This window comes from Nerophis ophidion, linkage group LG04, assembly GCF_033978795.1.
Source record: "Nerophis ophidion isolate RoL-2023_Sa linkage group LG04, RoL_Noph_v1.0, whole genome shotgun sequence".
Lineage (NCBI taxonomy): Eukaryota > Metazoa > Chordata > Actinopteri > Syngnathiformes > Syngnathidae > Nerophis > Nerophis ophidion.
Genome location: NC_084614.1, coordinates 1,800,721 through 1,826,170, shown reverse-complemented (window position 1 = coordinate 1,826,170; position 25,450 = coordinate 1,800,721). Strand labels below are relative to the sequence as shown.

The 25,450-nt window shown below is 42.3% G+C and overlaps 1 protein-coding gene across 6 annotated transcripts in view; it reads right to left on the bottom strand.

Moving 5' to 3' along the window:
• Positions 1 to 1,792: 1,792 nt before the first annotated feature.
• The window catches only part of LOC133550695 (F-actin-uncapping protein LRRC16A-like), a 30,461-nt gene continuing 6,803 nt past the window's right edge, over positions 1,793 to 25,450 (bottom strand). For 2 of the 6 annotated variants that reach the window (XM_061896680.1, XM_061896683.1), the window contains 29 exons: positions 24,723 to 24,796; positions 24,553 to 24,628; positions 24,406 to 24,494; positions 22,172 to 22,266; positions 21,933 to 22,019; positions 21,759 to 21,862; positions 21,604 to 21,681; positions 21,442 to 21,518; positions 16,480 to 16,584; positions 13,305 to 13,374; positions 13,149 to 13,230; positions 12,852 to 12,951; positions 12,730 to 12,784; positions 12,479 to 12,651; positions 12,333 to 12,401; positions 12,177 to 12,270; positions 12,025 to 12,123; positions 11,829 to 11,957; positions 11,640 to 11,750; positions 11,097 to 11,272; positions 10,928 to 11,015; positions 10,727 to 10,867; positions 10,586 to 10,652; positions 8,303 to 8,745; positions 8,132 to 8,241; positions 7,643 to 8,057; positions 7,554 to 7,581; positions 7,251 to 7,481; positions 1,793 to 2,002 (listed from right to left, as the gene is read on the bottom strand). In XM_061896680.1, the coding sequence (XP_061752664.1) occupies positions 1,932 to 2,002; positions 7,251 to 7,481; positions 7,554 to 7,581; positions 7,643 to 8,057; positions 8,132 to 8,241; positions 8,303 to 8,745; positions 10,586 to 10,652; positions 10,727 to 10,867; positions 10,928 to 11,015; positions 11,097 to 11,272; positions 11,640 to 11,750; positions 11,829 to 11,957; positions 12,025 to 12,123; positions 12,177 to 12,270; positions 12,333 to 12,401; positions 12,479 to 12,651; positions 12,730 to 12,784; positions 12,852 to 12,951; positions 13,149 to 13,230; positions 13,305 to 13,374; positions 16,480 to 16,584; positions 21,442 to 21,518; positions 21,604 to 21,681; positions 21,759 to 21,862; positions 21,933 to 22,019; positions 22,172 to 22,266; positions 24,406 to 24,494; positions 24,553 to 24,628; positions 24,723 to 24,796 (3,537 nt within the window). In that variant the 3' untranslated portion in view covers positions 1,793 to 1,931. Of the gene's footprint in view, positions 2,003 to 7,187; positions 7,482 to 7,553; positions 7,582 to 7,642; positions 8,058 to 8,131; positions 8,242 to 8,302; positions 8,746 to 10,585; positions 10,653 to 10,726; positions 10,868 to 10,927; positions 11,016 to 11,096; positions 11,273 to 11,639; positions 11,751 to 11,828; positions 11,958 to 12,024; positions 12,124 to 12,176; positions 12,271 to 12,332; positions 12,402 to 12,478; positions 12,652 to 12,729; positions 12,785 to 12,851; positions 12,952 to 13,148; positions 13,231 to 13,304; positions 13,375 to 16,479; positions 16,585 to 21,441; positions 21,519 to 21,603; positions 21,682 to 21,758; positions 21,863 to 21,932; positions 22,020 to 22,171; positions 22,267 to 24,405; positions 24,495 to 24,552; positions 24,629 to 24,722; positions 24,797 to 25,450 lie in introns of all 6 variants that reach the window. The other 4 variants (XR_009806368.1, XR_009806367.1, XM_061896681.1 and 1 more) reach the window with 4 other exon arrangements.

Genomic DNA, 25,450 nt, shown 5'->3' with positions numbered 1-25,450 from the left:
GTATCAGCATCAACAATCACTTGGTATCAGCATCAACAATCACTTGGTATCAGCATCAACAATCATTTGGTATCAGCATCAACAATCATTTGGTATCAGCGTCAACAATCACTTGGTATCAGCATCAACAATCACTTGGTATCAGCATCAACAATCACTTGGTATCAGCATCAACAATATCTTGGTATCACCATCAACAATCACTTGGTATCCACATCAACAATATCTTGGTATCAGCATCAACAATCACTTGGTATCAGCGTCAACAATCACTTGGTATCAGCATCAACAATCACTTGGTATCAGCATCAACAATCACTTGGTATCAGCATCAACAATCACTTAGTATCACCATCAACAATCACTTGGTATCAGCATCAACAATCACTTGGTATCCACATCAACAATATCTTGGTATCAGCATCAACAATCACTTGGTATCAGCGTCAACAATCACTTGGTATCAGCATCAACAATCACTTGGTATCAGCATCAACAATCACTTAGTATCACCATCAACAATCACTTGGTATCAGCATCAACAATCACTTGGTATCAGCATCAACAATCACTTGGTATCACCATCAACAATCACTTGGTATCAGCATCAACAATATCTTGGTATCAGCATCAACAATCACTTGGTATCCACATCAACAATATCTTGGTATCAGCATCAACAATCACTTGGTATCAGCGTCAACAATCACTTGGTATCAGCGTCAACAATCACTTGGTATCAGCATCAACAATCACTTGGTATCAGCATCAACAATCATTTGGTATCACCATCAACAATCACTTGGTATCAGCATCAACAATCACTTGGTATCAGCATCAACAATCACTTGGTATCACCAAACATCATTCTGGTCATTTGTTGCCAGGACTTCCATCCATCCATTTTCTACCGCTTATTCCCTTTCGGGGTCGCGGGGGGCGCTGGCGCCTATCTCAGCTACATTCGGGCGGAAGGCAGGGTACACCCTGGACGAGTCGCCACCTCATCGCAGGGCCAACACAGATAGACAGACAACATTCACACTCACATTCACACACTAGGGCCCATTTAGTGTTGCCAATCAACCTATCCCCAGGTGCATGTCTTTGGAAGTGGGAGGAAGCCGGAGTACCCGGAGGGAACCCACGCATTCACGGGGAGAACATGCAAACTCCACACAGAAAGATCCCGAGCCTGGATTTGAACCCAGGACTGCAGGAACTTCGTAATGTGAGGCAGACGCACTAACCCCTCTGCCACCGTGAAGCCCCTGTTGCCAGGACTTGTTTATCAGAATAAAAGCAGCACGTGTGTTTCTGCTTCCATCTTGTGGTGATTGATGGTCATTACACCTCCTGTTTACATTCATGCAGTATCATCACTCAGCAGAATAACTTTTGTTTAATAATATTGTATTTATTTAATAATACTGTATTTATTTAATAATATTGTATTTATTTAATAATACTGTATTTATTTAATAATATTGTATTTATTTAATAATATTGTATTTATTTAATAATATTGTATTTATGTCTACTTCACTCTCATCTTTATCTACTCTTCTTTTTGTTGTCCCACTACACTACTACACACTACACACCAGCATCACTACACACTACACTACTACACACTACACTACTACACACTACACACTACACTACTACACGCTGAACACTACACACCAGCAGCACTACACGCAAGAGGCCAGCAGGTGGCAGCAGTTATCAAATGTTGTTATCAACAACATTTGATAACAAATGTTGATTTTCATTTTAAACAAAGCCGTCGTCATGGAAACCAGAGCTTTTATCCTTTTTATTGGAGTTTATTTGTGAGTGGATACAAAAAATGAAAGTTACACATAAGTGACAAGGACTAATATAAATGTATAAAAGATCAAAGGCAGTATCGTGACAGGAAATAGGAGTCAGGAGACTGGAGGCTCCTCTGATTGGCTGTCAGACATCGTTGGCCCCGCCTCCTCAGAAGGATGCAGCACTGTGGAACAAAGAAGCAGTCAACCAATCACAGGCCTTCTCACATTTCTTTGGATGAACCTCACTTTTTAGCAGGAAGTCACTATGATACTTTTCGTTCTTTTTAGCTGCTAACCTTGTGAAGTTCACTTTTTGGCAGGAAGTTACTTTGATCTTTTTGTTCTTTTTTAGCTGCTAACCTTGTGAAGTTCACTTTTTGGCACAAAGTTACTTTTATCTTTTTGTTCTTTTTTAGCTGCTAACCTTGTGAAGTTCACTTTATGGCAGGAAGTTACTTTGATCTTTTGGTTCTTTTTTAGCTGCTCACCTTGTGAAGTTCACTTTTTGGCAGGAAGTTACTTTGATCTTTTTGTTCTTTTTTTAGCTGCTAACCTTGTGAAGTTCACTTTTTGGCAGGAAGTTACTTTGATCTTTTTGTTCTTTTTAGCTGCTAACCTCGTTAAGCTCCCTTTTTGGCAGGAAGTGAGCTGGATGGTTGAGCAGGTGATGGGCGAGCAAGCGACTTGAAGGAGGAACGTAACTTGCTGCTGGACGTGGAAACTTCACAAGTATCTTCAGCACAGGAAACACTCACATTACTGCAGGAGTACTACAACTACATTAGTACTACTACACTACAACTACATTAGTACTACTACACTACAACTACATTAGTACTACTATACTACAACTACATCAGTACTACTACACCACAACTACATTAGTACTACTACACTACAACTACATTAGTACTACTACACTACAACTACATTAGTACTACTACACTACAACTACATTAGTACTACTACACTACAACTACATTAGTACTACTACACTACAACTACATTAGTACCACTATACTACAACTACATTAGTACTACTACACTACAACTACATCAGTACTACTACACTACAACTACATTAGTACTACTACACTACAACTACATTAGTACTACCACACTACAACTACATTAGTACTACTACACTACAACTACATTAGTACTACTACACTACAACTACATTAGTACTACTATACTACAACTACATTAGTACTACTACACCACAACTACATTAGTACTACTACACTACAACTACATTAGTACTACTACACTACAACTACATTAGTACTACTACACTACAACTACATTAGTACTACTACACTACAACTACATTAGTACTACTATACTACAACTACATTAGTACTACTACACTACAACTACATTAGTACTACTACACTACAACTACATTAGTACTACTATACTACAACTACATTAGTACTACTACACCACAACTACATTAGTACTACTACACTACAACTACATTAGTACTACTACACTACAACTACATTAGTACTACTACACTACAACTACATTAGTACTACTACACTACAACTACATTAGTACTACTACACTACAACCACATTAGTACTACCACACTACAACTACATTAGTACTACTACACTACAACCACATTAGTACTACTATACTACAACTACATTAGTACTACTACACCACAACTACATTAGTACTACTACACTACAACTACATTAGTACTACTACACTACAACTACATTAGTACTACTATACTACAACTACATCAGTACTACTACACTACAACTACATTAGTACTACTACACTACAACTACATTAGTACTACTACACTACAACTACATTAGTACTACTACACTACAACTACATTAGTACTACTACACTACAACTACATCAGTACTACCACACTACAACTACATTAGTACTACTACACTACAACTACATTAGTACTACCACACTACAACTACATTAGTACTACTATACTACAACTACATTAGTACTACTACACTACAACTACATTAGTACTACTACACTACAACTACATTAGTACTACTACACTACAACTACATTAGTACTACTACACTACAACTACATTAGTACTACTACACTACAACTACATTAGTACTACTACACTACAACTACATTAGTACTACTACACTACAACTACATCAGTACTACTACACTACAACTACATTAGTACTACTACACTACAACTACATTAGTACTACTACACTACAACTACATTAGTACTACCACACTACAACTACATTAGTACCACTACACTACAACTACATTAGTACTACTACACTACAACTACATTAGTACTACTATACTACAACTACATTAGTACTACTACACTACAACTACATTAGTACTACTACACTACAACTACATTAGTACTACTACACTACAACTACATCAGTACTACTATACTACAACTACATTAGTACTACTACACTACAACTACATTAGTACTACTACACTACAACTACATTAGTACTACTACACTACAACTACATCAGTACTACTACACTACAACTACATTAGTACTACAACACTACAACTACATTAGCACTACTACACTACAACTACATTAGTACTACTACACTACAACTACATTAGTACTACTATACTACAACTACATTAGTACTACTACACTACAACTACATTAGTACTACTACACTACAACTACATTAGTACTACTACACTACAACTACATTAGTACTACTACACTACAACTACATCAGTACTACCACACTACAACCACATTAGTACTACTACACTACAACTACATTAGCACTACTACACTACAACTACATTAGTACTACTATACTACAACTACATTAGTACTACTACACTACAACTACATTGGTACTACTACACTACAACTACATTAGTACTACTACACTACAACTACATTAGTACTACTACACTACAACTACATTAGTACTACTACACTACAACTACATTAGCACTACTACACTACAACTACATTAGTACTACTACACTACAACTACATTAGTACTACTATACTACAACTACATTAGTACTACTACACTACAACTACATTAGTACTACTACACTACAACTACATTAGCACTACTACACTACAACTACATTAGTACTACTACACTACAACTACATTAGTACTACTACACTACAACTACATTAGTACTACTACACTACAACCACATTAGTACTACTACACTACAACTACATCAGTACTACCACACTACAACTACATTAGTACTACTACGCTACAACTACATTAGTACTACTACACTACAACTACATTAGTACTACTATACTACAACTACATTAGTACTACTACACTACAACTACATTAGTACTACTACACTACAACTACATTTGTACTACTACACTACAACTACATTAGTACTACTACACTACAACTACATTAGTACTACTACACTACAACTACATTAGCACTACCACACTACAACTACATTAGTACTACTACACTACAACTACATCAGTACTACCACACTACAACTACATTAGTACTACTACACTACAACTACATTAGTACTACTATACTACAACCACATTAGTACTACTACACTACAACTACATTAGTACTACTACACTACAACTACATTGGTACTACTATACTACAACCACATTAGTACTACTACACTACAACTACATTAGTACTACCACACTACAACTACATTAGTACTACTATACTACAACTACATTAGTACCACCACACTACAACTACATTAGTACTACCACACTACAACTACATTAGTACTACTACACTACAACTACATCAGTACTACTATACTACAACCACATTAGTACTACTACACTACAACTACATTAGTACTACCACACTACAACTACATTAGTACTACCACACTACAACTACATTAGTACTACTACACTACAACTACATTAGTACAACTATACTACAACTACATTAGTACTACTACACTACAACTACATTAGTACTACTACACTACAACTACATTAGTACTACTATACTACAACTACATTAGTACTACTACACTACAACTACATTAGTACTACTACACTACAACTACATTAGTACTACTACACTGCAACTACATTAGTACTACTATACTACAACTACATTAGTACCACTACACTACAACTACATTAGTACTACTACACTGCAACTACATTAGTACTACTATACTACAACTACATTAGTACCACTACACTACAACTACATTAGTACTACTACACTACAACTACATTAGTACTACTATACTACAACTACATTAGTACTACTACACTACAACTACATTAGTACTACTACACTACAACTGCATTAGTACTACTACACTACAACTACATTAGTACTACTACACCACAACTACATTAGTACAACTACACTACAACTACATTAGTACTACTACACTACAACTACTTTAGTACTACTACACTACAACTACATTAGGGAGTAGTAGTACTGGAGTAGATGTACAGGAGTAGTAATACTGGAGTAGATGTACAGGAGTAGTAGTACAGGATAAGAAGTACTAGAGTAGAAGTACAGGAGTAGTAGTACTGGAGTAGAAGTACTAGTGTAGTAGTAGTACTAGAGTAAAGGAATGGAGTAGAAGTACTGGAGTAGTAATACAGGATAAGAAGTACTAGAGTAGAAGTACAGCAGTAGTAGTACTGGAGTAGAAGTACTGGAGTAGAAGTACCAGTGTAGTAGTAGTACTAGAGTAGAAGTACTAGAGTAGAAGTACAGGAGTAGTAGTACTGGAGTAGAAGCACTAGTGTAGTAGTAGTACTAGAGTAGAAGTACTAGAGTAGAAGTACAGGAGTAGTAGTACTGGAGTAGAAGCACTAGTGTAGTAGTAGTACTAGAGTAGAAGTACAGGAGTAGTAGTACTGGAGTAGAAATACCAGTGTAGTAGTAGTACTAGAGTAGAAGTACTAGAGTAGAAGTACAGGAGTAGTAGTACTGGAGTAGAAGCACTAGTGTAGTAGTAGTACTAGAGTAGAAGTACTAGAGTAGAAGTACAGGAGTAGTAGTACTGGAGTAGAAGCACTAGTGTAGTAGTAGTACTAGAGTAGAAGTACAGGAGTAGTAGTACTGGAGTAGAAATACCAGTGTAGTAGTAGTACTAGAGTAGAAGTACTGGAGTAGAAGTACAGGAGTAGTAGTAGTGGAGTAGAAGCACTAGAGTAGTAATACTTGAGTAGTAGTACTGGAGTAGACATACAGGAGAAGACGTACTACAGTAGAAGTACTAGAGTAGTAGTAGAGGAGTAGTAGTACTGGAGTAGACATACAAGATAAGAAGTACTAGAGTAGACGTACAGGAGAAAAAGTACTAGAGTAGAAGTACTAGAGTAGTAGTTCTGGAGTAGACGTACAGGAGAAGAAGTACTAGAGTAGAAATACTGGAGTAGTAGTACTGGAGCAGGAGAGCACCAGACCCGGACATGAAGCAGGTCCATCACCTCCATCTTGGTTCGGGTGTTGCGGTCCAGACGGCGTTGTCTTCAGGCGAGGAACAGGAAGTGGAGCTTTGAGAGTTTCAGACAGGAAGTCAGTGTGACACACTTCCTGCTCCTCCTCCTCTTCCTCCATTGGCTCCTGTGTGTGGAGCTGAGGGGGGGCGGGGAGGTTAGACCGAGGGGCGGCCATCGGTCCTGGCCGGACCGCGCCTGAGACCATGGCGAGACATTAGCATGCTAGCATGGTAGCCAACATGGCTTCCGAGGTGAGCGCCAACTTACCCGAGCGGCCATTTTCCTTTGCGGACGACTGGAAAGAAAAGGTGATGTCATGTTTGAGCACAAGCTCCTCCCATCACTTCATCACTCACCTTCTCAGCCGCCATCTTGTCCTGCTTGGCCTTCATCTCAGCCAGAAGCTCCGAGGTCAGGACAGGAACGCCAACATGCTGCGAGACCAGGGGGCGCCCCGTCGCCACGCTGACCTCTGACTCCTCCCCCACGGCCGGCGAGGCGTCCGCCTCAAAACTGCTGTGGACCGTCGGACGTGGGTCCGGGTGTGGCGCCACAGGGGACGTGGGTGGCGGCTCCCTGCTGACCAATGATGTGGGCGGAGCAAGTGTGGGGGACGCTGGTGGTGGCGGACTGATGGAGGCGGTACTTTGGCCCTTCTCCGAGCGACCCGGCCGAGTTTTGATCAGGTTGAAAAAAACACTCTTCCTGGATTCTGCCTTCTTTTCAGCCGCCTTCTGCGTGCTGGAAGGTGTCGCCCCGGCGCTGGAATGTCTGGGCAGGAACAAGAAGACGTCCAATCAGCTCGCAGCTCTGCAGTGAAAGGTGTCGCTCGCAAAGGTTCTCACTTCAAGCTGACTTTCATGACCTTCTTGGAGAAGAACTCATCTATGCCCTCGTCCAGCTCCCCCATGTCCTGATGCTCCGCCCCCTGAGGCGCTGAGCCGGTGGCGGCACACTGAAAGCAAAACGTGTCATCAAGTCAACGCGATGTGCCAGACATCTAACTCGCAACCTACCCCGACTCTGCTGGGTTTGCTTCTTTTCTTGGGTCGTGGTCTCACTTTGGTGTGGTGCTCCAGCGGGGTGTGCCTTGGGGACAGAAGGTCCTCCCAAGTAGGGGCCGGTGGCGGCAGTTCCTCCGAAGTGGGGACCGGTGGCGGCAGTTCCTCCGAAGTGGGGGCCGGTGGCGGCAGTTCCTCCGAAGTGGGGACCGGTGGCGGCAGTTCCTCCGAAGTGGGGACCGGTGGCGGCGGTTCCTCCGAAGTGGGGACCGGTGGCGGCAGTTCCTCCGAAGTAGGGACCGGGGGAGGCGCTTCCTCCGAAGTGGGGACCGGTGGCGGCAGTTCCTCCCAAGTAAGGACCGGAAGCGGCGGAGTCACTTTATTCAACTGCGAGGGAGGTGTGTCCACCACATGGATGGGAACCTCCTCCAGAGCTTTGTCCAGGTCAAACTCCATCTCTGACAAGCAGAGGGACAACCAAATATTGGTCTCAATGTTCAGAATGTGTTCTCATTCATCAGGTTATTGTATACTTTTGTTACCGGACAATCTGCACCACAACCACAGTATTCCCCCAGTGTTGGAGTAATAAAGTCTATTATCCTTGGAATGTTCTCAGGACTGGCCCCGGTGCCTGAGTGTTGACGGTCTGTGTTGGCCCCGCCTTCCTTGTCCAGGGTGTACGCCGCCACTTCAGATGTCACCGATCTAAGTCTCAGACTAGAATTGAACAATGTAGGTTTATGACTAGATGTGACCAGTCTAAGACTAGACTTGGCCAAGCTAAGCCTAAGACTAAATCTGACCAATGTAGGTCTAAGACGAGATCTGACCAATGTAGGTCTAAGACTAGATGTTACCAATCTGAGAGTAGACCAGGCCAATCTAAGTCTAAGACTAGATCTGACAATGTAAGTTTAAGACTACATCCGACCAGTCTAAGACTAGATCTGGTCAATCCACTTCTAAGACCGGATCTGATCAATGTAGGTCTAAGACAAGATGTGACCAATCTAAGACTAGATCTGGCCAATCTACGTGTAAGATCAGATCTAGCCAATGTAGGTCTATGACTAGAAGTGACCAGTCTAAGACTAGACTCGGCCAAGCTAAGTCTAAGACTAAATCTGACCAATGTAGGTCTAAGACGATATCTGACCAGTGTAGGTCTAAGACTAGACCTGGCCAATCTAAGTCTGATGTAGGTTTAAGACTTGAGCTGACCAGTCTAAGACTACATCTGGTCAATCTACGTCTAAGACGGGATCTGGCCAATGTAGGTCTAAGACTAGATGTGACCAGTGTAAGACTAGATCTGGCCAATCTACGTCTAAGACCGGACCTGGCCAATTTAGGTCCAAGACTAGATGTGACTGTCTAAGAGTAGACCTGGCTAATCTAAGTCGAAGACTAGATCTGACAATGTACGTTTTAGACTATATCCGACCTGTCTAAGACTAGCTCTGGTCAATCCACGTCTAAGACCGGATCTGGCCAATGTAGGTCTAAGACTAGATGTGACCAGTCTAAGACTAGATCCGGCCAATGTAGGTCTAAGACAAGATGTGACCAATCTAAGACTAGATCTGGCCAATCTACGTCTAAGATCAGATCTAGCCAATGTAGGTCTAAGACTAGCTGTGACCAGTCTAAGACGTGATCTGACCAATGTAGGTCTAAGACCAGATCTAGCCATTTAGGTCTCTGAGCAGATCTTGCCAATGTAGGTCTAAGAGTAGACCTGGCTAATCTAAGTCTAAGACTACATTTGACAATGTACGTTTTAGACTGTATCCGACCTGTCTAAGACTAGATCTGGTCAATCCACGTCTAAGACCGGATCTGGCCAATGTAGGTCTAAGACAAGATGTGACCAATCTAAGACTAGATCTGGCCAATCTAAGACTAGATCTGGCCAATCTACGTCTAATATCAGATCTAGCCAATGTAGGTCTAAGACTAGATGTGACCAGTCTAAGACATGATCTGGCCAATGTAGGTCTAAGACTAGATCTGGCCAATCTAAGTCTATGAGCAAGAGCAGATGAAGATACTTGGACAAGAGGACAAAGGTCGTCTAAGACAGACTGAACAGTCCGCTTGTGATGGACCGGATGTCCTGAGAATAATCAGAGGACAAAAAACACAATCCAAGCCAAAATGGGGAGTTGCTGTGGTCGTGGTGCAGATTGTAAGAAAAGTAACAAGTAGTGAAAAACTGACAAAGGAGTAATAAATAATACATAATTGCAATATGTATATAAAATAAAAACATTCCACATTGGACTCAATGCCCACCAAACGCCAAGGAGACGGGCCGCAGCATTCGGACCAGAACACTCTTTCTCTTGGACTTGATGGTCAACTGTAGGAAAACTTTGTTTAGACTTCAAAGCTTCAATTGTTTCCTGGAGCAGATCGGATAAACTCAAATCCGACCGTGCAAGCGTCTCCGTGCTCCAGCGGGTGCTCGCCTTCCTCCTCCAGGCTCTCCGGACGCAGAACTGTCTCGTCCAAAACCTCCGTCTCCTGAGACTCCGGACGCAGTGCAGGCTGGCCTTTCCTGGTCACATGGTCCGCCTGGACACAGACGGGTGAAGGACGGACACAAAACGAAGAGAAGTGCACAGAAAGACTGACCAGCGTGTTCTGCCACGCAGACAAAGAGTCCAGGATCTCCTCCACGATCCGATCGGAGACCAAGGACGCCACATTGAGTTTCACCTCACTGACGACCAAAAAGGAGACGCTAATCAAAGACAACGCAGCAGGAGATGTAACGGACCCGCTAAAGTGGGCGTGGCCACACCTGATCTTGTTAACAATGTCGACGCCCGATTGCTCCAGCAGCGTGGCGGTGATGAAGCTGCGAGGCACCCTCATTATTTCGGTCCCTGCCTTCACCAGCTCCGAACGAAGGCCGCTCCTCTTAATCACGTGAGGACACAGACCCTCGGCGGCGTCCAACATGGACGCCAAAATTGTCTGGAGTGGGCGAGAAAGCGGTCCAACGTTGCAGTACCAAGCGCCACCATGGCGGTACTATTGTGGCAAAACTATTTCCAAAAGCAAACCTCAATCTGTGCGCCCGGCCTGTAATCCGTACCTTGTGACCGTGTACTAGTTTGTGTGTCTGCATCTCCATCTGTGTAATCCAATCCACTTGAGCGTCACTGAGAGTCTAAAGTGGTGGCTCCACCAGGGCATAATATGAGTGGGCGCAAGGCGCCGACGAGTGGTGAGTGCAGGGAAAGGCCGGGTGAAGTTGGGACCCCTAGATTAAGATTCGCATTTGCAAGTAGTTTTGCTGCAAGAATACCCCTGTAGTCACCCTTTGCCTAGCTTGTGGTACCTGCAGTTCATCATCCATCGCAGCCGACAGGTCCCCTGCCAGAGACTCCAGTTTGTCTTGGACGGTGCTGTGCAGGTCGCCGCCCCTCAAGTGGTAGAGGGTAGGAAGGAGCTGGACCGTCCCAAGAGAAACGGAGCAACTTTCAGAGTTCTACTCGGTTCACTCGGTTGAGGGTGGCAGCTGACTTACGGTCTTGGAGTTCCTGGCGTCTCTCATCAGATTCTCTGCCATCTGCACATCATCCTGGACTACGTGGCTCTGGGAGAACATCAGCGAGTTCAGGTGGTCCTGAACCTTCACACACATGGTGTCCATCATCTAGGCAGAGATCAGAGGCCGGTCAGAGGGGTGGGAGGTGGGAGACGGTGTGGTGACGCCTGCCTGCCTGCTGTGTGGTACTGGTGACGATGCCCTGCTGCAGCCGGTATGCTTGCTCCTGGAGGTACTTCCGGGTCTCGTGGTTCCTCAGCAGGAAGCGCTCCATCTGATCATACATTGTGAGGGACGCTCAAAGACGGTAGACCTTTGTACACATACCTTCATCAGTGCATCTTCCGTCTTTTCTGTGTTGGTCTTGAGCGCCTGAGCGGCGTCAACAATAGGAATCGGCATGAATCGGATCGTGAAGTTCCTGACGGGAAGAAAAGAGGACTCATTGTTTAGATCAAATGGTCAGACTCTGTTCACACCTACTTCTCCAACGCGGACGCCACTTCCTGCAGACCCTGAGGACTGGTGTTGTTTCGGTCCCAGATGAGGGTTCTGTGCACCAGCAACACACCAAACCAGGTTAGAAGCACCAAGACCAAAGAGACCACAGATGGAAGGAGGCGGATCACCTGAGCTTGGTGTTGATCTGCAGGGCCTTGGCCAGCATCTTGGCGCCCATGTCGCCCATGGCGTTCCCGCTGATGTCCAGTTTGGTGAGAGAGGCGTTGCTGCCCAGGGCGTTAAGGACGATGGCGAGCTCGCCCTTCAGCTTGGAGTCTGCTAGCGATAGCGAAGTCAGAGGCTGCGGAGTGCAAAGAAATGTCACACTTCCAGAGGCGGTGCTGGTTGAGGGTCCACTTGGAGTCGATTCGTCACTCACTGACTCCTCCTCCTGGATCATGTGCACCAGGTTGTCCAAGACCGGCGCCACGTTCCTGGCAGAAAGAAGGAAGCAGAGAGAAGGAGGAGACACGTGTGGCTGAGTGCTGCTTGCTGACCCACTTTGACTTGATGTTGTGGAAGTTTCTTCCCAGGGACAGGTGGCGAATGGAGCGGTTTTTGGCCAGCCAGACCAACAGGGTGCTCAGGTCCCCGTCCAGACCTGCCAACAGTCAACACCACGGTACCATGACTACTTTTCTCACCTGTGACCTTTGGAATGTTTTCAATTCACAACTTTTCTAAGTCTGCTGCCAGAGACACAGGAAGTCAGCTACTCCGAGCTTGCCAGAGTAAAAGACTTGCAGCAGTTACCTAGCAAGAGAGACATTTATACCAAGGTCCTCATAAAACTCCCACCGTTGTCCGAGATGTCCAGACTGGAGATGTTGGGAATCTCGGCTATGCAACCCTCCAGGATCTGAGAGCCTGCCGAGCGCAACTGCAAGTCAAACAAGACGCCATCAAGACGTGACCTTAGACCCGCCTCCTTCCTGTCCGCCACCACGCTTTTACCTCACAGCTGCTTAAGTCCAGAGACACGTCGCTGAGGTTGGGGTTGCAGCCCAGACCCAGCAGCAGCGCCCTGAGGACACCAACAATCAAGCTTCTCAACTTTTTACCATCTTTTTAGCATTTTTGCTATATTGTTACCATCTTTTTACCCTCTTTGTACCAGTTTTAATATCTTTTTACCATCTTTTTAGCATTTTTGCTATATTGTTACCATCTTGTTACTATCCTGCTACTGCCTTCTTACCATCTATTTACCATCTTGTTACCATTGTTTTACTATCTTGTACCATTTCAACTAATTATAATCTTTTTTTTACCATATTTTAACCAAACCCCTTGCCACATTTTTACCATTTCTTCCAGTTTCCATTGTTTTACCATCTATTTACCATTTTAACTTATTTTTACCATCTTTTTTAAACAATTTTTACCATCTTCTGACAACTTTTACCATCTTTTAAGCATTTTTTTCACCATCTTTTAAAAATGTTGTTGCCATCTACTTACCATTTTGTTAGCATTTTTACTATCTTGTTACCCTTTTAAAATATTTTTCCCATCTTTTTTATACCATTTTTGACATTTTACTATTTTTTAACCTTTTATTACCATCTTCAACATTTTAATAATTTCTTTATCATCTTTTAACCACCTTCTTACCCCATTTATTACCGTTTACTTATGTTTTTACCATCTTTTAACCACCTTCTTACCATCTATTTACCATCTTGTTACCATTGTTTTACTATCTTGTACCATTTCAACTAATTACAATCTTTTTTTACCATATTTTAACCAAACCCCTCACCACATGTTTACCATATTTTAACAATTTCTTCCATAGTTTCCATTTTTTTACCATCTATTTACCATTTTAACTTATTTTTACCATCTTTTTTAACCATTTTTACCATCTTTTGACAACTTTTACCATCTTTTAAGCATTTTTTTCACCATCTTTTAAAAATGTTGTTGCCATTTACTTACCATTTTGTTAGCATTTTTACTATCTTGTTACCCTTTTAAAATATTTTCCCCATCTTTTTTATACCATTTTTGACATTTTACTATTTTTTAACCTTTTATTACCATCTTTAACATTTTAATAATTTTTTATCATCTTTTAACCACCTTCTTACCCCATTTTTTACCGTTTACTTATGTTTTTACCATCTTTTAACCACCTTCTGACCACATTTTTACAATATTTTACTATTTTAGAGATTTCTTACCAACTTTTACCAATTCTTTTTTTTAACATCTTTTAACCACATTTTTAACCATCTTTTATCGACCTTTTCATTTTTATTTTTTTTACCATTGTTACCATCTTTTAACCACCTTCTTGCCATTTTATTTTTTACCATCGTGTTACCATTTGAACTAATTACCATCTTTTACCATATTTTAACCATCCTCTAACCACCTTTATCCATTCTTTTAACCATTTCTACCATATTTTCCATCGTTTCACAATCTATTTACCACTTTAACATATTTTTACCACCTTTTTTTAACTATTGTTATTATCCTAATACGACTTTTACCATCTTTTAACCATTTTTCCCACCATCTTTACATCTACTTACCATTTTGTTAGCATTTTTATTATATTGTTACCCTTGAACATATTTTTACCATCTTTTTTTAGCCATTTTTGACAACATGTTACTCTTTTTCAACCATTTTTACCATATTTTAACCACTTCCTTGCTCCTTTTCACAATTTTTTATTTTTTTTTTGTCATTTTACTATTTTTTTAACCATTTCTCACCATTTTTTAATCACTTTCTTTCCCCTTTTTACATTTTTTAACCATTTTTGAGAACATTTTACTATTTTTTAACCATTTATTACCATCTTTTAACCACTTTTTTCCCCCTTTTTACTATTTTTTTTAAAGTATTTTAGCCATCTTTCAACCACATTCTTTATAATCTCTTACAAACTTTAAAAATATTTTTTACCATCTTTTAACCACATTTTTTACAATGTTATTTATGTTTTTACCATCTCTTTTTTACCCCATTTTTACCATATTTTACTGTTTAATTATTTCCTACCACTTTTTAAAGTTTTAATAATTTCTTACCATATTTTAACCACCTTCTTACAACATTTCAACCATCTTTTACTGTTTTAATTATGTTTTTACCATTTTTTTACCACATTTTTACCATCTTTTAATCTCTTTCTTACCATACTTTAGTGTTTTAATTATTTCTTCCCATCTTTTACCAATTATTATCTATACCATCTTTTAACCACCGTTGAATTTTTTTTTTACCATTGTTACCTTCTTGTTACCATCTTTAAACCACCTTCTTGCCATTTTATTTTTTACCATCTTCTTACTGTTGTTACCGTCTTGTTACCTTCTTTTAATCACCTTTTTTCCGTTTTTTTTTTACCATCTTGTGACCGTCTTCTTACCATCTTTTAACCACCTTCTTGCCGTTTTAGTTTTTAAACAACTTGTTACCGTCTGGTTAAAATCGTCTTGTTACCATCTTGTTACCTTATTTTAACCACTTTGTTTACCATTTTGTTACCGTCTTGTTACTGTCTTGCTACCGTCTTGTTACCATCTTGTTACCACCTTTTAATGACCTTTTTGCCGTTGTATTTTTTACCATCTTGTTACTGTTTTGTTACCATCTTCTTGCCGTTTTATTTTTTACCATTTTGTTACCATCTTGTTACCGTCTTTTTTCCGTCATTTTAACATCTTGTTACCATCTTGTTACTGTGTCGTTGCCATCTTGTTACCGTCTTGTTACTGTCTTGTTACTGTGTTGTTACTGTCTTGTTACTGTCTTGTTACTGTGTTGTTACCGTCTTGTTACTGTGTTGTTACCGTCTTGTTACTGTGTTGTTACCATCTTGTTACCGTCTTGTTACTGTGTTGTTACCATCTTGTTACCGTCTTGTTACTGTGTTGTTACTGTCTTGTTACTGTGTTGTTACTGTGTTGTTACCGTCTTGTTACTGTGTTGTTACCGTCTTGTTACTGTGTTGTTACCATCTTGTTACCGTCTTGTTACTGTGTTGTTGCCATCTTGTTACTGTCTTGTTACTGTGTTGTTGCCGTCTTGTTACTGTGTTGTTACCATCTTGTTACCGTCTTGTTACTGTGTTGTTGCCATCTTGTTACCGTCTCGTTAGCAGCCTTACTTGAGTGCCTCAGAAGGAAGTCTGGTTCCTGACATGTTGACGGAACTCAGAGCCAGGGAACTGCTGAAAAACTGCTTGAAGGATGCTGGAACTTCTTTGCATTTCCTGTCCAGACATGTTCCTAGTTAGTAATCTGTACTAAGTTATTTTTACTGACTTAGTTAGTTCTTTAGTTTGTGAGTTAGCAATTTATTCTCAGTTATTTTAGTGACTTTTGGTTCGTTCCTAAGTTGGCTATTTTTACTTGGTTATTTTTACTACCTCCTGGCATGAGGAACGGGCTCAAAAAGTTGCCCCAAAAATGGCCTGCCTCACCTCTTCCTGGCCAGCTCGCCGCAGCTGGCAGGAGTCCCATTGCCAGCGCTAAGAAACAAGGAAACAAGTAAAAGGTGACACCAATCACCCTTGGCGCATGGTATGTGCGCGCACTTCTTGATAGGACTGGTGACCTATCAAGACCTAAGAGGAGAACTGCCCTGATCGCCAGAGAGCTGGCATGAGGCAGGAATTGGCTTTGCCATTAAATCCAACTTAGTCAGTAAGCCGGCTGCACTTCCCAAAGGCGTCAATGACCGCCTGATGACGCTGCGCCTGCCTCTTCCAAGAAAACACTCTGCCACGCTCATCAGTGCCTATGCCCCGCCCCCCGATGACGAACCCAGACGATGTGAAGGAGAGGTTCTATAAAAACCTGAACGCTACCATCGCGGCAATGCCCAGGGCAGACAAGCTCATCATCCTCGGTGACTTCAATGCTACACTGATCACAAGTCATGGGGAGGAGTCCTTGGCAAAAATGGCATGGGCAGCTGTAACAGAAAAGGCACCCTTCTGCTGGAGACCTGTGCGGCACATGAGCTCTTGATCACCAACTCAGTTTTCAGCCTCCCCAGAGCGCAACAGGACCTCATGGATGCATCCCCGCTCAAGACACAGGCACCTACTGGACTATGTCATCGTGAGGCAAAGGGACAGACAGGATGTCAGGGTTACAAAGGCGGTGTGCGGTGCAGAGTGCTGGACTGACCATAGACTCCTTGTGTCTAAGCTGAACATCAAGATCCATCCTCCTAGAAGGCCTCAAGGCTCCGAACTTCCAAAGCGCTCGAACATTTCCAGGCTCACCAATGCCTCTGTCAAGCAATCGCTGACTGAAGAGCTCACCAGCAAAATGCAGGACCTGAAACCCTCTGGGAACCTCAAGGAGGACCGGGCTGCGTTCAGAGACACTGTCTGCACTTCTGCTCTCAATGCTGTAAGACCTACAGCCCGCAGGCAACAGGACTGGTTTGATGAGAATGATGATTACATCAGAGATCTTCTCCAGGAGAAACATTGTCTGCATAAAGCCCACCTCAGTGATCCAACATCCTCTAGAAAACAATCTGCCCTCAAGAACATCAAAGCAACCATCCAGCGAGAGCTGCTTCGGATGCAGGACGACTGGCTCTGCAGAAAATCTGACGTGTTCCAGTCCTATGCAGACCAGAATGACAGCAAGAAGTTCTACAGCGCCCTCAAGGCCATCTATGGGCCCAAAACATCAGGATCCCCCCTCTACTCAGTGCTGATGGCAGCAGACTGGTCACACACAGAGAGAAGATACTTGAACGCTGGGCTGAGCACTTCCACGGTGTTCTCAACCGCCCCTCAGCCATCAATAACGAAGCCATAGCACGCCTCCCTAAAGTCCCTGTCAACACCTCCCTTGACGAACCACCAACAGAAGCTGAGGCCATCAAAGGCATCACAGGACTTCCAAATGGCAAAGCACCTGGTGTTGATGCAGTACACAGCTGGTGGACCACCTCTGACCAAACAACTGGTGGATTGGACTTATTCTGCACCATGTGGAACCAAGGGAAGCTGCCTGCCACAGGAGTTCAAAGACGCCTCCATCATCCACCTATACAATCGCAAGGGCAACAGGCAGGACTGCAACAACCACCGCGGCATTGCTCTGCTGTCTGTAGCACTAAATATCCTGCCCAGAATTCTGCTGAACCCCCTGACGGAACATCTCGAACACGAAGACCTCCTACCGGAGAGCTGACGCGGGTTCAGGCAAGGTTGTGGTACAGTAGACATGATCTTTGTCGCTCGCCAACTCCAAGAGAATTGCTGACAACAGAACATCACTCTATACTCCACCTTTGTAGATCTGACATAGGCCTTCGACACTGTCAGCCGAGCAGGCCTCTGGAAGATCATAGCCTAGTTTGGCTGCTCTAACATCTTCATCAACATGGTCCGTGAAGTCCATGATGGATTGCAGGCACAAGTCCAGCACGACAGTGCATCATCTGAGCCAGAACACAGCAGTCAAACAAGGGTGTGTTCTGGCAGCCACTCTGTTCAGCATGATGTCCTCAGCCATGCTGACAGATGCTTTCCGGTCTGGGGACATGGGGATAGACCTGCGCTACCGCACTGATGGCAAGCCGTTCAATCTGCGAAGACTCCAGGCAAAGACTGAAGTACAGACCACCAAGGTTTGCGACTTCCTCTTTGCGGACGACTGTGCCCCGAATGCTTCCAACGAGCTGGAAATGCAACTGAGCATGAACAACTTCGCCGCAGCATGCTCAGACTTTGGACATCAACCTGCTCCTGGAGACCCTCGTCAGCATAAATGGTGAAGACCTCGAAGCTGCTGAAAAGTTTGTCTACCTGGGTAGCTAGCACCTTGTCACGCGTGGGCAACATCGACGAGGAGGTCACGCATAGGATAGCACACGGAAGTGTTGCATTCGGCCCACTCCGCAGTTCTGTCTGGGAGAGCAGAGGGTTCAGCCTACGGACCAAACTAAAGGACTACCGTGCTGTTGTCCTACCTGTGAGACCTGGACTGTATACAGCTGGCATGCTAAACAACTTAACACCTTCCACATGAGATCCCTCAGGAGGCTGCTCAACAGCAGGTGGCAGGACAAGATCCCAGACAAGGAGGTCCTCCACAGGGCTGAGATGGAAAGTAACTATGCCATCTTCCAGCGTTCCCACCTGAGATGGACTGGCCATGTCTGCCGCATGTCAGACCAACACCTACCAAAAAGGCTCCTGTAAGGTGAGCTGCACCATGGAAAGCGCTCACGCGGCGGACAGCGGAAACGCTTTAAGGACACCCTAAAGACCAATCTCAAGGGCAGTGGTCTGGACCCAGAGACCTGGGAAGCCAATGCCCAACATCCTTCCAACTGGCGCTCTGCAGTCTGGAATGCCGTAGCGGACTTCGAGGAAAAACGTATCCATGAAGCCAAACAGAAGCGACAGCTCCGCCAGACCAGAGACAGTTCCTCGTTCTCAGCGGGCCAGAACCTGCTCTCACTGCAGCCGCTCATTCTGCGCAAGGATTGCCTTCAGCAGCTGTCTTCGCACGCACAAGTCCACCTGACCTCACCTGGTCCTCTTCCAAAACCAAGGACCAACATATAGGTGTACTTGTATTATGAAGTACTACTAGGTGTAGTAGTACTGTTCGGTGTATTATGAAGTATTACTAGGTGTAGTAGTACTGTTCGGTGTATTATGAAGTACTACTAGGTGTAGTAGTACTGTTAGGTGTATTATGAAGTAATACTAGGTGTAGTAGTACTGTTAGGTGTATTATGAAGTACTACTAGGTGTAGTAGTACTGTTAGGTGTATTATGAAGTACTACTAGGTGTGGTAGTACTGTTAGGTGTATTATGAAGTACTACTAGGTGTGGTAGTACTGTTAGGTGTATTATGAAGTACTACTAGGTGTGGTAGTACTGTTAGGTGTATTATGAAGTACTACTAGGTGTAGTAGTACTGTTAGGTGTATTATGAAGTACTACTAGGTGTAGTAGTACTGTTAGGTGTATTATGAAGTACTACTAGGTGTAGTAGTACTGTTAGGTGTATTATGAAGTACTACTAGGTGTAGTAGTACTGTTAGGTGTATTATGAAGTACTACTAGGTGTGGTAGTACTGTTAGGTGTATTATGAAGTACTACTAGCTGTAGTAGTACTGTTAGGTGTATTATGAAGTACTACTTGGTGTAGTAGTACTGTTAGGTGTATTATGAAGTACTACTAAGTGTAGTAGTACTGTTAGGTGTATTATGAAGTACTACTAGGTGTAGTAGTACTGTTAGGTGTATTATGAAGTACTACTAGGTGTAGTAGTACTGTTAGGTGTATTATGAAGTAATACTAGGTGTAGTAGTACTGTTAGGTGTATTATGAAGTACTACTAGGTGTAGTAGTACTGTTAGGTGTATTATGAAGTACTACTAGGTGTGGTAGTACTGTTAGGTGTATTATGAAGTACTACTAGCTGTAGTAGTACTGTTAGGTGTATTATGAAGTACTACTAGGTGTAGTAGTACTGTTAGGTGTATTATGAAGTACTACTAGGTGTAGTAGTACTGTTAGGTGTATTATGAAGTACTACTAGGTGTGGTAGTACTGTTAGGTGTATTATGAAGTACTACTAGGTGTGGTAGTACTGTTAGGTGTATTATGAAGTACTACTAGCTGTAGTAGTACTGTTAGGTGTATTATGAAGTACTACTTGGTGTAGTAGTACTGTTAGGTGTATTATGAAGTACTACTAAGTGTAGTAGTACTGTTAGGTGTATTATGAAGTACTACTAGGTGTAGTAGTACTGTTAGGTGTATTATGAAGTACTACTAGGTGTAGTAGTACTGTTAGGTGTATTATGAAGTACTACTAGGTGTAGTAGTACTGTTAGGTGTATTATGAAGTACTACTAGGTGTAGTAGTACTGTTAGGTGTATTATGAAGTACTACTAGGTGTAGTAGTACTGTTAGGTGTATTATGAAGTACTACTAGGTGTAGTAGTACTGTTAGGTGTATTATGAAGTACTACTAGGTGTAGTAGTACTGTTAGGTGTATTATGAAGTACTACTAGGTGTAGTAGTACTGTTAGGTGTATTATGAAGTACTACTAGGTGTAGTAGTACTATTTACCTGTGAGAGAAGACAGTCTTGGACATGTTGAGAAGTTGGAGATGCTTCAAACAACCTCGGAGGAGACACGCTGACATCTGACACACACACACACACATTTCATCTTTCAGTGTGTGTGTGTGTGTGTGTGTGTGTGTGTGTGTGTGTGTGTGTGTGTGTCACCTGTTCCAGAGAGCAGTCCGTGCAGGACAAGTCCAGAAGGTGTAAGTGGTTGTCATGACTCAGAAAGTTGTGCAGGTGCTGTGAAGGTGAAGACCTTGATGAAGATGATGATGAAGGTGAAGAGGATGATGATGATGCAATAGGACAGGTGCTACCTGCAGGTCATCTCCTCTGAGAGAGTTTCCTGACAGGTCCAGGTGTGTGAGGGTGGTGGCCATGTGGGGGTTCTCACACAGCGCCTGGCACAGGGAGTTCACACCTGTCTCACACACACACACACACACACACTATAAGTGGAGTCCAAGGTCAAAACAGGTGTAAGTCCTGACCTTTAGGAGACAAGGAGGTCCTACTGAGGTTCAAATACTTCAAGCCATTGGCATGTTTGGTCAGCTGAACACTCAGCGCACACACACCTGCAACACACACACACACACACACACACACACACACACATACTGTTGGACACATTGAAAGACTCTTGGAGGTGTGTGTGTGTGTGTTGCAGGTGTGTGTGTGTGTGTGTGTGTGTGTGTGTGTGTGTGTGTGTGTGTGTGTGTGTGAGAACCTTTGTCTTCCAGAGTGTTGTTGCTGAGGTGCAGAGTGTGCAGGCTGGAGGCGGGGTTATGGGACAGAGCCAACGACAACTTCTGAGCAAAGTCACTGAACACAGGAAGTCACTCAGTCACCAGAAATAAACATGTACAACATAAACAACATGTACAACATGTACAACATGTACAACATAAACAACATGTACAACATAAACAACATGTACAAATTGTACAACATGAACATAAACAACATGTACAACATGCACAACATAAACAACATAAACAACATGTACAACATGTACAACATGGACAACATGTACAACATGTACAACATGTACAACATAAACAACATGTACAACATAAACAACATGTACAAATTGTACAACATGAACATAAACAACATGTACAACATGCACAACATAAACAACATAAACAACATGTACAACATGTACAACATGGACAACATGTACAACATGTACAACATGTGCAACATAAACAACATGTACATCATGTACAACATGTAAAGCATGTACAACATGGACAACATAAACAACATGTACAAATTGTACAACATGAACATAAACATGTACAACATGGACAACATGGACAACATGTACAACATGTACAACATGGACAACATAAACAACATGTACAACATAAACAACATGTACAACATGTAAAGCATGTACAACATGGACAACATAAACAACATGTACAACATGTAAAGCATGTACAACATGTACAACATGAACATTAACATGTCCAACATGTACAACATGAACATTACCATGTACAACATGAACATGTCCAACATGTACAACATGTACATTAACAACATGTACAACATGAACATTAACATGTACAACATGAACATTAACAACATGTCCAACATGTACAACATGAACATTAACAACATGTACAACACGTCCAACATGTACAACATGAACATTAACAACATGTCCATGTACAACATGAACATTAACAACATGTCCAACATGTACAACATGAACAATAACAACATGTACAACATGTCCAACATGTACAACATGAACATTAACAACATGTCCATGTACAACATGAACATTAACAACATATACAACATGTACAACATGAACATTAACAACATGTCCAACATGTACAACATGTCCAACATGTACAACATGAACATTAACAACATGTACAACATGTACAACATGAACATGTCCAACATGTACAACATGTCCAACATGTACAACATGAACATTAACATGTACAACATGAACATTAACATGTCCAACATGTACAACATGAACATTAACATGTACAACATGAACATGTCCAACATGTACAACATGTACATTAACAACATGAACATGTCCATGTACAACATGAACATTAACAACATGTCCAACATGTACAACATGAACATTAACAACATGTACAACATGTACAACATGAACATTAACAACATGTCCATGTACAACATGAACATTAACAACATATACAACATGTACAACATGAACATTAACATCACGTCCAACATGTACAACTTGTCCAACATGTACAACATGAACATTAACAACATGTACAACATGTACAACATGAGCATTAACAACATGTCCAACATGTACAACATGTCCAACATGTACAACATGAACATTAACAACATGTACAACATGAACATGTACAACATGAACATAAACAACATGTACAACATGAACATTAACAACATGAACATGTCCAACATGTACAACATGTACATTAACAACATGTACAACATGAACATTAACAACATGTCCAACATGTACAACATGAACATTAACAACATGTACAACATGTCCAACATGTACAACATGAACATTAACAACATGTACAACATGTCCAACATGTACAACATGAACATTAACAACATATACAACATGTACAACATGAACATTAACAACATGTCCAACATGTACAACATGTCCAACATGTACAACATGAACATGTCCAACATGTACAACATGTCCAACATGTACAACATGTCCAACATGTACAACATGTACAACATGAACATGTCCAACATGTACAACATGTACAACATGTCCAACATGTCCAACATGTACAACATGTACAACATGAACATGTCCAACATGTACAACATGTACAACATGTCCAACATGTACAACATGTCCAACATGTACAACATGTACAACATGAACATTAACAACATGAACATGTCCAACATGTACAACATGACCTATCAGAACCTTGCACTTGGACCTCTGACCTTCTGAGTCCAACATTGTCCAGAAGCAGTTCCTCAATGCGACTGGACCGTGACACAACTCGCAGGATCTGCTCACACACATCTGGGGACTAGGAGCAGTGAGGTCATGTGAGCAGGTCAAAGGTCAGCAGGAGAAAGACTGCTAACCAGTTTGTAGTCCTTGGCCGTCAACTTGCTGAACCACTGGTTGAACTCCAGGACGCCAACCATGGCCACCAGGTCCCTCAACACACACACACACACACACACACACACACACACACACACACACTGTAACATCTGCTTGCTGGTGATGGGCGGGGCTTAGCAGTACTCACCTGCTGTCCAGGTGACTGAAGTCCTGCAGGTTGAGTTCTCTGGTGTCTTGGCTCAGGTAGATAGTGTCCACATCCTGACAAATACAGCAGCAACCACACTACACATGCTACTATGCACACTACACAGGAAGTCACAGACAGGAAGTCACAGACAGGAAGTCACAGACAGGAAGTAGAATGCAGAATGTCACAGACAGGAAGTAAAAGACAGGAAGTAGAATGCGGGACGTCAAAGACAGGAAATAAAATGCAGAAAGTCCCAGAGAGGAAGTTAAAGACCGGAAGTAGAATGCAGGAAGTCCCAGAGAGGAAGTGAAGTGAGGTTTATTATATTTATATAGCGCTTTTCTCTAGTGACTCAAAGCGCTTTACATAGTGAAACCCAATATCTAAGTTACATTGAAACCAGTGTGGGTGGCACTGGGAGCAGGTGGGTAAAGTGTCTTGCCCAAGGACACAACGGCAGTGACTAGGATGGCGGAAGCGGGAATCGAACCTGCAACCCTCAAGTTGCTGGCACGGCCACTCTACCAACCAAGCTATACCGCCCCAAGTGACAGACAGGAAGTAGAATGCAGGAAGTCCCAGAGAGGAAGTGACAGACAGGAAGTAATATGCAGGAAGTTCTAGAGAGGAAGTCACAGACAGGAAGTAGAATGCAGGAAGTCCAAGAGAGGAAGTTTAAAACAGGAAGTCACAGACAGGAAGTCAAAGACAAGAAGTCACAG